Source organism: Monodon monoceros, unplaced genomic scaffold, assembly GCF_005190385.1.
Source record: "Monodon monoceros isolate NGI ecotype Baffin Bay Population unplaced genomic scaffold, NGI_Narwhal_1 Super_Scaffold_20, whole genome shotgun sequence".
NCBI lineage: Eukaryota > Metazoa > Chordata > Mammalia > Artiodactyla > Monodontidae > Monodon > Monodon monoceros.
This window is the reverse complement of record NW_021703777.1, coordinates 136,842,427-136,855,229: the sequence shown is the minus strand read 5'-3', so window position 1 is coordinate 136,855,229 and position 12,803 is coordinate 136,842,427. Positions and strand designations below refer to the sequence as shown.

General features: G+C 68.7%; 1 protein-coding gene across 5 annotated transcripts; it reads right to left on the bottom strand.

Moving 5' to 3' along the window:
• Positions 1 to 194: 194 nt before the first annotated feature.
• Positions 195 to 12,455, bottom strand: DGKQ (diacylglycerol kinase theta). Of its 5 annotated transcripts, none has more exons than XM_029235571.1 (23): positions 12,064 to 12,455; positions 10,164 to 10,243; positions 9,347 to 9,446; positions 8,838 to 8,923; positions 8,625 to 8,750; positions 8,068 to 8,272; positions 7,919 to 7,990; positions 7,719 to 7,819; positions 7,363 to 7,616; positions 7,187 to 7,277; positions 7,012 to 7,066; positions 6,824 to 6,885; positions 6,379 to 6,529; positions 5,914 to 5,952; positions 5,199 to 5,314; positions 3,690 to 3,841; positions 3,341 to 3,489; positions 3,068 to 3,246; positions 2,685 to 2,785; positions 2,451 to 2,597; positions 2,244 to 2,355; positions 2,010 to 2,162; positions 195 to 1,705 (listed from the first exon to the last, which is right to left on the bottom strand). In XM_029235571.1, exons 1-23 carry the CDS (start codon positions 12,359 to 12,361, stop codon positions 1,604 to 1,606), a joined length of 2,931 nt encoding a protein of 976 aa, XP_029091404.1. In that variant the 5' UTR covers positions 12,362 to 12,455; the 3' UTR covers positions 195 to 1,603. The 5 variants fall into 5 exon arrangements, with proteins under 5 accessions (XP_029091404.1, XP_029091408.1, XP_029091405.1 ...); XM_029235575.1 differs by having other exon boundaries at positions 195 to 1,796; positions 8,068 to 8,221; XM_029235572.1 differs by having other exon boundaries at positions 8,068 to 8,221.
• Between the last annotated feature and the right edge of the window lie 348 nt (positions 12,456 to 12,803).

Here is a 12,803-nt window from a genome sequence, read left to right as displayed (position 1 = left end):
CACGTGCCTGTTGTCTGCCTCGACCGAGTGGAGATGAGCCGCGGGGGGGCCGCAGGCAGCGGGTGGTTCCGGGGCAGCTGGGGCCGCAGCCCCGTGGTGGGTGTGGGTGTGCGATGTGGCCTGGGTCCTCAACAGGCAGCACGTCCTGCAACTCAGCCCACGTCCCGTGGGCAGAGGGCCCTGGCAGCTGCTGGGCTATCCAACCGGCCCCCACATCCCAGACCTCCTCCCCCAACACACTGGCCTCAGGCACAGACGCAGGAGACGGCAGCAGGACAGGACGCCCAGACTGTATTTGTCCCAGATATAAATTACGGTCACCTTTAGGTGATAAGTTACAAATGGGGGGGGGGCGGTGCAGAGCCCACACAGCCCCTCCGGGCACACAGACTCACTCACGCACGCACAGAGGACACGTTCACCTGAACCAAAATTTACAAGACGGTCCACATTGACCAACGGGGCCCGCAAAGCAAAAGCTGATGCCGCCCCCGGGGACGCCGACCTGGGGGACACACAGCAGCTACCAGAGGCGTGTGGCGAGGACGGGCCGCCACCCACGGCTGCTCCGATGCACGTGTCTGGACAGTTTTGGCACGAGCTTGGCGGGTACAGGGCTGGGCAGGCCACGTCCGAGGTTGGGGCCGAATGTCAGGGTAAGGCCACCACCCAGGGTGCGAGGGCCCAGTGGCAAGACAGCGCCAAAGGCAAAGAGACCAGGCGATCAGGAGAGGGGCTTGTGGACCCTTCTCTGGGGCTTTGGGGGCTCCCAGGCAGCTGGGGTCGGGCTCTTCTGGGGACCAGGTCGGGACTCTGGGCTGGCTAAACTCTGGGGCTCTGTGGTAGGGGCTCTGCGAGTGGCCCACCAGACAGCCACGTTTGCATCCTGTTTCGCCAAGTCTCCGCGTGAAGAAGCACGGAGATCATGCGAGTCCCGTCTGCCCAGCAGCGGGCACGGCACCCGTGTGCTGTCGGCAAATGGGAGGCCGAGCGCCGCGATGGTCATGTGCCGCGTCGGCCTTGCTGATTAAAGCCGCTCCCGCTGCACGCCCTCCGCACTTCCTTTGGGCCCCCAGCCAGGCTCCTGCTACCTCCTGGGCACCACCTGGCCTCCTCGGGGCCCTCCCATCCCAGCCCTGTCACTCCGGGGCCACCAGCCAGGTTCCGACTGGGCCGGCCAGACACCACCCGGGCCTGGAGAGGCATGTCCCCCAGGACAGCCCTCGGTGGAGAGGTGAGGCCAAAGAGCTAGTGGCCAGGGTGTCCCGTGTCTGTGCTGGGCAACCCCAGGGTCCAGAGAGCCAGTTGCCCTGTAGGAGCATCCAGGGGGACAGCCCAAGGGGCATGAGGTGAGGTACAGCACTGCCTGGCTGAAGGGGTCAGAGGTGGCAGAGGGACCTGGGGAGGAGTGTGTGCCCTCCAGGACAGTGGCCCGGGCCCCAGAGAGCCCCGTGCCCACCCATCACTGGGACGAAGGCCAGAGAAGTGCCCACTACCCACCCAGCAGTTGTGTGTGGCACGGGGACGGGACAAGAGGGAAACACCCAAGGGCAGGGCTGTGGGCGAGTATATCCACCAGCGAGCGCTGCTCCAGGACCCGCCTCTACTTGGAGTCCCCCTCAGGGGCAGGCGCCCCATCTGCTCGCACATCCTTGGGGGTCCCCGCCTTCCTGGGCTTCTGCTTGGCCTTCCTGAGCATGTGGACCTGTCCCGAGACAGGCAAGGTCTGAGGGCTGTGCAATACTGCAGGCCACCTGGTGCCGGGTCCTAGGACGGCCGCTGCCATCTCAGCCCATCTTACAGAAGGGGAAAGAGCGGAGCGTGGTGTGACCGCGGCTTGTGGGGAGGGGCTCCCTAGGGGCTGGCCGGCCTCATCCAGCCTCACGACCTCCCCGCGTCAGGGAAGAACCAGCCGCAGCAGGACCGCCGGGTGCCCAGGCCATGCCGGCCACTCTGCGCAGCCGAGGCCTGCGGGCAGCGATCCCCCTGCCCAGCCTGCGCCTGCGTACCTTCGGGCCTGCGGCCGAGATGATCATGTGCCCGGGAGCCTGGACCCAGGGCTCACCGTCCACCTGCACAGGTGCGGCCTTGAGGAGGGTGACACGGAAGTAGGACCCCTGGGCGATGCGGATGCCGGAGCGCAGCCCACCCTGGACCTGACCCTGGTGGGGGAGAGGGGGAGCCATGCTCAGAGGGCCGCAGCGCCACGGCCCGGCCCCCCGGTCCCCCGCCCCCGCGCTCACCATGTGCACGACGCCCGTCACCCCCACCACCTCCAGCAGCCCGTCGTCCATGCGTGGCTTCTCGAATCTCGAGTCACTTTCGGAGCCCCACAGGTCGGCCCCCGAGCCCCAGCTGCACCAAGAAGGAGGGGCACAGAGGTCAGAGGGAGGCCGGAGGGAGGTCGGGGGGGGGGGGGGCCGGAGCCCGGGCGCCCCGCGTGCGGGCACCTGGGGATGTTGATGAAGATGAGCCCCTCGATGCTGGGCAGCTGCACCTCCTGCCGCCCCGCCTGCAGCCGCAGGGCCCTGTGCAGGCCGCGGGAGCGGTTCATCTTCTGCAGCCCAGCCCGCACGTACACGCCCTTGTTGTGGAACCTGGCGGGGGACCTACAGTCACAGGCGAGCCCCCAGGAAGTACACGGTCGCCAGGGCAGCCCCGCACCCACCCCTGCCCTGCAGCACCTGCTCGTGAACTTGCCGGGCTCTTCCTCTCGTGCCTGGTGGAAGTCCAGGCTTAGCTCTGCGTCGATGCCAATCCCACAGTAGTTACTCATGTGCACGATCTGAGAACAAGACGCGTTGTCCCTTGGCCCCGGTCGGCCCCCACCATGTGCTCCCCGCTGCCCCTGCGGTGGGTCCGGCCTCCTGTCACAGAGCTGCTCTGTCCGGTGACTGCCCCACACTCAGGTTCTGAGCCGGCCATCCCCAGGCCCGGCACCCGTGTCCACGAGGGGACAGCGCTGGTGCCAACGCCAAGGCGTGGCTGGGACAAGGACGAACGCCTGGACAGACGTGGTAGAGAGACGCCAGCCGGGTGCCACACCCCCGCCTGGGCACACCGGTACCTTGGGGGGCTCTGCGTCTGCCACGCTGTTCTCCCCACTGCTGGCCTCATGAGCGTCCAGGAGGATGGTCCAGCGGTCCACGAGCACGGCGTCCGCCTCGTCCACCGACACCAGCACGGAGAACGGGTCCTCTCCACTGTAGCCCGCCCCCCAGCGGAGGACCCGGCCAAGGTCATTCCCTGGACAGCGGCAAGACACACGCTGACTCTCCACACCCACCCCTCGCCCCGCCAAGCCCGGGGCCCCATCCCCCAACGTGCCAGCTGACCCCACCTGTGCCCAGGGGCAGGATGGCCACGGCAGGCTCTGGGCAAGCCAGGCGGTGCCGCATCTCCTCCAGGGCGGCAAGCACCCAGCCCACGGTGCCGTCCCCACCACACACCAGCACCCGGAAGCAGGGCACCTGGGAGAACACGTGGAACCTGGCGGCAGGGAGACAGGACGTGTCCCGGCACTGGCCACGGCCGCGAACAAGCAGGGACAGGAGGTCACCCCCGGGGCAGAAGCGGCCGCAGCTCATCCCCACCCAGGGTGCCCTCGAGGGTTCCGACCCACCGATCCCCAACCTGTTCCTGCTGGCCGGGGGGCGGGCATGGGCGGGTACCCCTTCTGGCAGGCTCACCCGGGCAGCGGCCCCCCGTTGGTCAGCTCAAAGACCTGGTGGGGGTTGAGCAGCTTCCGGAAACTGCAGAGCAGTTCGCGGCCCTTGAGGCCTCCGCTTCTGGGGTTCACAAACACCAGCAGGGGGCGGCAGTGTGGGGGCAACTTCAGGTGCTGACGGATGGGACTGCGTTAGGGCGGGCTGGCCGGACCCCCAGAGACAGAGCCGGGCCTACCCCAGCACGTGGCCTGGCAGTGGCGGCCCCTGCCCCTCAGCCCACCTGCCTGAGCCAGTCTGGGGCCGGCCCCTCCAGAGGAAGGCCACGCGGCCACCCCACCTCACCACTGCCTGCTCGGGCTGCATCCCACAACAGAAGGGGCGCCCACAGACCCCTGGGCGGTGGGGCGGGACGACACTGGCCAGCCTGGAGTTCTGAGCACATCGGCCACGCCACAGCTGCCACGCCACGTGTCCTCAGGCCATGCCCGTCACCAGACCCACGTGGCCCAGGAGCCTAGGCTAGAAGCCCACGCAGGACCCCGCCTGAGAGAGCCAGCCCACTGCCAGGCCCCCGCCCACCCACACGGCAGTCAGGAGGGGCAGCCCGGCTCGCAGGGCGGCCCCAGGCCTCCCCTGGGCCACGGGACAAAGCCCGCCCCCAAACACAATGGCAGAAACAGTGCCCGCGAGAGTGGGCAGGGAGCAGGGGTCCCCACGTGGTGAGGACGGGGGCTGCTGGGTGACAGGAGACAAACAGGCGCAGACACAGCGGGCAGCGGCCGCACACGGGCTCGGCCGTGGCTCAAGGCCGAGGACACACTGGGGTGACGTGTGAGCCACCGGGCCGAGCTGCCTGCGGTCACCACTTACCTGCTCAGCCCAGGGCAGGCAGCTGCCGGGAGAGAGAAAGTGCGTGTCGGCATCACCCACCCGTCTCTGCCCGTGGAGCTGGCGGAGGGGGACCCTGACCTGCAGTGGCCGCCTCCTTGTCTGGATGGTAGGACAGGGCAGCAGAAACCTGCAGACGTGGCTCACCCAGTCACAGACCCTGAACTCGTTCTGCTCTAATCCTGCTCGGCCTGAACTGGGGTCCGGTCACCTCAGGGGGTCCTTGGGGGCCAGCAGGGCCAAGGACCAGAAGCTACTACTAGGGCACACAGTGCAGGGTGGGGTCTGGGGCACTGCTGGGGCTTTGGGACAGCCTCCAGGGTCAGGGAGCATCACCTACTGGCCAGAGGAGGCCCAGGGTGCGAGCAGGGCTGCAGAGGCCTCCAGGGCAGGAAAAGCGGGGCCAGGGCCCACGACCCTGCGAGGGCCGCACACACAGTCACAAACACAGGCCAGCCCTGAAGAGGCGGCCGCTGCAGGGCCAGTCACGTGGCGTGCCGGCCTCTCTCCATCGGACCTCGGGCCCCTCCCTCGGAGTGAGTCAGCCGTGCACACAGACTCGGACTTTGCTCCAACTGACCAGGTATTAGACAAACTGGCCATGGAAGCTATGGCCCCAGGCCCCGCCCCAGCGCCACTCACCAGCACATCCGGGAGCACCAGGGCGGTCAGCGGCCGGCCGTGCACAGCCGTGTCCCTGACCAGCATGTACAGCCGCTCGGCCTCCGCAAAGCAGGCCACGTCCAGCACCACGGCACCTGTGGCAGGTGGGCCGTGAGCTCGGTTACTTGTCCTGCCGCCACCCACACGGAGTCTGGGCTGGGGCCTCGCCTCCTCCCGCGGCCGAATGGCCCCAGTTCTGGCCACGGCCCACCTCAGGCCAGCCCGTCCCAAGGCGTCCCCGCAGTGCGTGACTCCCTCCCCCGGGGGAAGCCTCCAAGGACAGCCGGGCCCAGAGACAGGAGATGCTGGGTGGCCAGAGCAAGGCCACCTGGAGGCAGGGTGGAGCAGACCCGCACCCCCCCCCAGGACCCGCGAGAGGCATGGAGAATGTTGGTAACTGCTATGGACCCACAGAGGGGAGACAGGCCTCACGGTACTGTTTTCCCACTGGGGAGATCTGAAGTTTCCCGCCATAAAAGATAGAACCCATGAGCACAAGAGGTTGTGGAGAAAACATTCTCTGCATCTCAGTCACGTTTTAGCAAAAGCATCACAGCCGTGAACCAGGAAATGAAACACCACCGTTTCCCCGGCCCACGGGTCCCAAACAAGGTGAAGCAAGAGGGCAAGGCTGCTCCAGCTACTCCAGGGAGTGACCTCGGACCCAACCTGACCACAACCCGTGGGGGCTCACCTTGTGCAGAGTAGACGTGGCTCACGGACACCAGGCCAGCTGCAAAGACGGGGGGGGGCGGGGTGGCACGCTGTGGTCAGATGCCAGGGACCTGCCCCCCAGGCCCCTGACCCAGGGCCGCCACCCCAGGCAGTCCCACCCGGCCCCCCAGGCCAGGAATAAGTTCACACCACCCAACAGCGCAGCTCTCCCAGGAAGTGCCCCCCCACTCCAGGCACAGGGCACCCCCCCCAGGGCCCACAGCAGGAAACCTCCTCAGAGGAGGTGATGGGGCCTGGGCCCCAGAGGTGAGGACGGAGACCCTCTGGGCCAGGAACCAGCTCGGGAAAGGCTCAGCCAGTGCTTGGGGGGAGCGGGGCAGCAGGGGGATGCAGCCTCTGCCCAGCAGCCCGCACACCTGCTCTCAGGACTCCCGCCCTGCCCCCCACCTGGCCAAGCGCCCCGGACCAGCCCAGGCAGTCGCACCTTTGCTGGCCACAGCCTCGTCCAGCAGACTGCTATACTCCTGGGGGGACCGGCCAGGGGGCAGGCCACCCACGAACAGAGAGACGCGTGGGGCCACCACTCTGCTCTCAGCCACATAGAACCGCGTCTGGCTCATCTGCCGCAGGGACGTCTGCGGGGAGGGGGGAACGCCGAGCAGAGCAGTAGGGGACGGGCCTCCCCACCCCCCGTCCACCAAGGGGGCCGAAGGGAAGACACCCCAGGCTGAAGGCCGCCAAGATGGGAAAGGAGAGGAGAGAAAGGACACACGGGGAACTTGCGAAGGGGAGGCACTGCTGGCCGAGACGCTTAGCTGCCCGCCAGCGTGGCCTTGTGTCCTAAGGGGAGACAGACTCCCTCTCTACAAGGTAGAAGCCATGGCCAAAGGCCAGCCGTTCCCCAGGGGCCAGTGTCCACACTCACTGACCTGCCGGATCTCACGAAGCCGGTCGAGCAAGGGCTCCTCGTCCGCCAGCACCGTGCGCTGGACTGCAAAGTTGAGAGACAGCACTATTAGCCCCAGGCCCCGTGGCCACCTCCAAAAGCACCTGCCCTGGGCCCCCGGCGCCTGGGGGCAGGACTGGTCAGGGCTTTGACGACAGGCTGCCCGCTCACCTTGCCTGCTGCCCATGAGTACCTCCACCAGCTGGAAGCTCTTCAGCCCCTCGGCCTGTTGGGGTGGAGTTCAGGGCATCAGGCCTGGACCAGCCCTAATGCCCCCCCCACCTCCCGCCTCCCAAAGACCCACACGGGGCCACCACGCCAGGCAGGGCGGGCCCAGCACACATACCTGGCGTCCAAGCAGCGGGAGGACCTCCAGCACCACAGTCCGGGCAGTGCTCTGCGGAGTCACACGCAGGGACACGTAGGCCACACCCACCCTGCAGGGGACAAGCTCAGGAGCTGGGGTCGCACAGCCCCCCCCCCCCCTCCCTCCGCAGACCCTACCGGGGACCTGGGTCTCACTTGAGCCAGGCAGGGTAGATCTTCAGGACCTCCTGGGTGCGGGGCAGAGCGCGAATGATCCAGGCCTCGGGAACGCGAGTGATGCTGGGAGCGTCTCGGGCCCCTGGGCCTCTACTGCCCTCCTCCTCGGTGGTCCCACCGCTCCAGGCCTTTCCCGAGGCCCCGGTGTTGCCAGCCAGAGCGGGTGCAGGGAGCGCCTGCAGCTGGAAGCCCTGAGGGTCCTCCGTGATGTAGTAGGCCCGCAGCGCCACCTCCTTGGAGGGGGGTGGGGGTGGGCGTGAGCAGAGCCAGGCCACGCTGGGTCCCCGCAGCCCCCCAGGGACGGGCCTGCAAGGCGGCTGCGGGGTCCCTCTTACCAGCACCTCCTGACTCTTGGCCAGGCGGGGGACGGTGATGGCACGAAAGTGGTTTCGCTGCACTGCGTCGTTGCCATCAAAGATCTTCAGAGTCTGCTTGCCTGGGCCACAGGGAAGTGGGTGCAAATCCGTGGAACGAGGCACGGGATGGGGGAACGGGGCATGGGATGCGGGGCTGGGCACAGCTAAGGGGCACTTACTGGACTCTAGTGCCATCACCTCTCTCCCTGGGCCGGCGGGGGCGCTTCCGTCCACGCTGTCTTCTCCCTCCCCTGTGGGACGGTCACAGTTGGCCTCAGTCGAGGCCCGGCCCCCACCCCAGACGCCCGCTCCCCGCCGCCCTGCTCACCGGGCTCAGGGGCCGTGCTCTCGGAAATCCGAAAGCAGTGCATCTTGCTGAAGTTGCGGGACAGCAGGCGCACGCACGCCGGCGGCAGGACCATGGTGCGCAGGCGCCCGAAAGTGCACTCGGGGGCGAGAGCCGCGGAGCAGACCGAGTGGGCCTGGGGGAGAGGGCGCGGGCTCGAGCCTGGGGTCCTGGTACAGGAGAGGGCCTGGGTCCAGGCCGGCCCTCAGTGATTTCCCGGGGGGCCACATTGAGCTCCCACGCAACCCCCAACCTCAGTCTCCCCTGCACAACCGAACCCCCACCCCAAAGGCCGGAAAACACCCCGATCCAAACGAGCTGTCCCCAGGACCCCCGCCCCCCAACCTGCTTTGCCACTGGACGATGCAGCCCGCCCCACTGGTCTTGGCCGCGACATCCATCCCGCCCCGCCCCCAGGACCCCGCCCCCGCCTCACGCGCACCCGCGCCTCTCCCGCCCCGCCCCCAGGACCCCCGCCCCCGCCCCACGCGCACCCGCGCCTCTCCCGCCCCGCCCCCAGGGCCTCCGCCCCGCCCCACCTGGACGCCGCACCACTCGCAGCGCACGCCGGCCAGCACGTCGGACGAGCAGCAAGTCTTCCGGCAGACCTCGCAGCGCGCGCCCGAAGGCAGGTTTCCCTCGCGCCAGTGGTGGAGGTGCGTGTCCTGCGGGAGGGCTGTCAGCAGGCTCGGCGGAGCCTCCCCCACCTCCCCGGCCCTCCGGCCCTCCGGACCCCGGCCCAGCGCACTCACGTGGTCCCGGTGCCCGTCCTGGTGGCACTGGCGGCAGTCGCTGCAGGCGAAGGGCACACAGTCGGGGTGAACGTGCAGCTCACACACTGGGGGGCGGGCAGGGTTAGGGGCTTCTCGCCGCTGCCCACCGACCCTGCCAGACCCCTTCTCGCCGGCCTCTCTGCTCCCGTCTGGGGCCGCCCCTCCCCTGACCGCACATTCTTTAACCTTTTGGGGTCCGACGTGCGAGACAGGAGCAGTCCCCCCTCCCTCGGCGGGATGGGGACCAGCTTCTCCGCTCCTCTCCCCTCCGGGCCCACCTCAACACGCAGCCTGCGCCCCTGCGGTCCCCTGCACCCGCCTCCCCGCCTCCCCGCCTCCCGGCGCGGGCAGCTCCAGAATCCCCGAACCCCACCCTAGAGCTACCGCCTGACCGCAGGGAGGGCTGGGCGCCCCTGGGCAGCAGAGGCCAGGTCCCTGGTGAGGAGGGAGTTAGACCCCAGAGGAGCCAGGCAGGCTCCTGACGGTACCTTCGCAGCGAACCCCGGGCGCCTCCAGGCCCTTTCGGCACACGGCGCAGAACCTGCGCTTGTAGAGCCCCCGGGGGCCGAAGCAGTGGGCCACGGGGACCTGGAAGGAGCAGAGCTCGGCCTCAGCCTGGGCCCTAAGGCCTGGCAACCGGGTCCCCAAGCCCCACTTCCTCTCTGTCCCAGGGAGCTCCCATCACCAGCCCTGGCCACCTGCCTGACCGCCATACACCCCTCAGTCCTCCCGAGCACGATTAACAGGATGCTGTGTGTGCCTCTCAGCCCCTCGGTGCTCCCAGGGGTCCTGCCGGGGACTGCCCTGCATGCTGACCTCCCCATTCCCTGTGCACGACCAACTCAGGGCTGCCTGGGCCGTGATCTCAGACAACCCCCACTGCAGCTCAGGCCCCGGCTGGTCCTGCCCAGACCTGATCCAGCTGCACAGGTGCTGGCCACTCCCCCAGGCCTATTCCCCTCCGTGATACACTTCAGGCCACCCGGATAAAGTACAGGTGGGGGAGGCCCACCAACAGGCAGGAGGAGCAGTGCTGGGTATCAGGGACCCTGGAGAAGACAGGGTCAGAACCATCGGGAAGTGACGCCCAGCTGCTGCCCTGGGAGGGGCTCACAGGCAGGGATGCAGTCTGCAGCTCAGGGACCCAGACCAGCACAAGGGAACACTCCCACCCCAGCCCCCCAGTGCTTGGGCCACTGCCCACCCCATCCGACATGCTGGCCTGACTGCCCACCACAAAAGCTGGCCTCCCTGACCCTCTGCACACTCCCCCCGAAGGTGCAGTAGCCCATGCTCCATACGCACGCGGACCAGGCTGGGTGCCACGCTCGCACACGGGGTCTTCACGTGCTTCAGGCACTTCTCGTGGGACATGAAGTTGCAGACTATGGGAATGAGAGCCCCGTGAGTTGGCCCCCGTCCTGCCCGGGAATCAAAAGACCCCAGGTCTTGGCACGCGGGAGGGAGGCCGCAGCCAGGGGGACCGCCAAGGGCCGTGTGGTAGGGTGCCAGCATTCTGTGACGGGGCAGATGGCCCATCACAGTGGGCCCACCCTCCCAAAACTTCCTGACCCCAACCCTAGTCATAGGGGTAGGGAGAGGGCATGGAGACAACCTGATCCTCTGTCCCACCCCAGAGAGCCCAGAGCGGGGAGCGGGGCCCTGGTGGCTCTGACCGTCCTGGATGACGGTGTGTTCTGGTGTCCCGAGAGTCCCCCGTCCAGCGCCCTATACACACACGCACACACAGGCCCAGTTCTTTCAAGTCTCTGCTGGGGGTGGGTGGGCAGGCGGGCACTTGGCCAGCTCCTGCACCTCTACCTACCCCCTACACCAGCTTCACCAGGGACACCCTTCCCTCACTCCCCACAACTGCATACACCCCTAATTACCCCTCCCACGCACGATGTGCCTGCCCAGACCACAGCCAGTCTGTGATAGACCAGGATCCCCCCAGCCCCCCGAGGCAGGCAGGGCGGCTGGCCCAATGAGGGCTGCACCTGCCCCGGCCCAGGGAGTACAGCCCAGAGGCTCCAACAGTGGTGAGCTATGCTCGCAAGGCCCACAGGGGCAGCAAGGGGGCACCCTATCCATCCTGGGGACGCATGGGGCCGGGTGAGGCACCCAGCCTGGCTCGGCTGCGGGCAGGCGGCACCCAGCTTCCTCCTCTGGCCCATGCACATAGTCCCTGCTCCCCCCACATGCTGGGTGCTCCCTGGCAGGAGAAGGGGCTCTTCCTCCCATGCCCTTGTCAGGCCCCTCTGCTTGCTGAGTTCACCGGCTCCTTCTCCAGAGTTGGGGAGAAGGTCCGCACAGCTGCCCAGTGAAGGCCTCCACATCACCCCCATTTCCCTTCCATGGGCTTCTTCGCCCCTCAGACCTAGTGCCCACCTTCAGGAGGCCATACCCGCGAGGGGGACCTGCCACTTGCCCTGGCATTAGGCATCCTGTGTGAGGCGCCCAGTCTCCTCTGCAGGCTCCAGCCTGAATGCTCCCTCTGTCCCCAGAGCCAAAGGCCCGTCTCCCTGAGCAGGTCAGAGGCTCCCCGCCCCGTCCCCTGCGGAAGCGAGCAGGATTAGAAGAGCCGACCCTGGCAGCACACGTGTCAGCTGCCCAGGAGCCAGAGGAGGGAGGGCCTCCTCACCCCGCCAGGCCGGCTTGGCGGCGACGTGTGAGCCCTGTTGGGGCATGTCACACTCGGGGTGGCAGGCCTGGCCCAGCTAGCTCTCTGGGAGTCTGAGCCTGCGCAGCGCCAGCACTCAGGCCCTGTGGGCAGCAGTGTGCACCCAGGAGAGAATGGGCCAGCACCAGCCCAGGGGAGCCAGTGGCCCAGGCCAGCCCTGCCTGGCCGCACTGCTGCCCCTTGCACCTGCTCAGGGTTGGCTGGCCTCATCCGCACTCACTGCACCTGCCCTGCGCTGCCGCGACGTTCTTTCCCCACTGGATCCCAAGCCAGGTGAGGGCGCCTAGGGAGCAGATCTTTCCACCGGCCTGGGGGAGGGGCCGCGGCCACTGGACGCCCCCAGACGCCCGCAGGAGCTGGCCCTCATCACCTCCACGGGGAGGTCTGGGCCTGGCACACTCCTGCCCCGAGGGGCAAGGGGCTCTATCCTGGGGAGGCCATTGCTGGAAGTGCAGAGGTCAGAGGTGAGGTGCCCGTTCTGGCCCAGGTACTGGGATCTGCGATGGGGTCGCGGGCGCTCACCGTCACACAGGATGCCGGCCAGCCCCCAGATGAAATCGGAGCAGAGGTGGCAGAAGGTGGGCTTGGTGAGCGTCACCTTCCTGAAGCTGTGACCCGGCGCGGCGGGGCTCAGGGGCCTAGCGCCCGCCCGCTCCGGCCCCGACCCCGGCCCGGACCCCGGCCCCGACCCCGGCCCGGACCCCGGCCCCGACGGCGAGCGGCTTCCGGCGCCCAGCTCCGGGCTGGAGGTCGGGCTGCCCTGGCGCGGGGAGCCGCCGCCAAGCCAGGCGCGGGCCCCGGGCTCGGCCGCCGCCGCCATCCCCGGCCAGGGCGGCCCGAGCCCCAGTGGAGGACGACTGCGGGGTCAGCACTGCGGGTAAGAGGGGCAGCCGTCCCCAGCCGTGCCCCGCGGTCCTCGCCGTGCTTCCGACTGCGCCTGCCGTCACTGCGCAGGCGCGCACCCGCGGGGCGGGGTCTGGGGCGGGGTCCCGGCCCTTGGGCGGGGGCGGGGTGGGGCCTGCGGGATGGGGGCGGGGCACGAGCGGGGCGGGCCTGCGGAGCAGTGGGTGGGCCGAGGTCCGAGCTCCGCGGCCTTCCGGGCAGGTGGGTGGGTCTGGTGGCCCGACGAGGTCCGGTGGCCAGACGAGACAGGCACACAACCTGCAGACACCGACGCGAGGTGTTTGCACCTGCGGCGCCCGGGCACGCGCCTGCGCAGACGGACGCCTCCCACGCGGCACCGGGATCCCGCTCGCGGCTGC

Excerpts from the sequence above, each read along its gene's own strand:
- DGKQ (XM_029235571.1), bottom strand. The coding sequence starts at position 12,361 with ATGGCGGCGGCGGCCGAGCCCGGGGCCCGCGCCTGGCTTGGCGGCGGC. Across the intron at positions 8,273-8,624 it reads GCGAGTGGTGCGGCGTCCAG|GCCCTCTCCTGTACCAGGAC; the intron begins GTGGGGCGGGGC and ends GCCTGGACCCAG. Across the intron at positions 2,786-3,067 it reads CAGACGCAGAGCCCCCCAAG|ATCGTGCACATGAGTAACTA; the intron begins GTACCGGTGTGC and ends TCTTGTTCTCAG.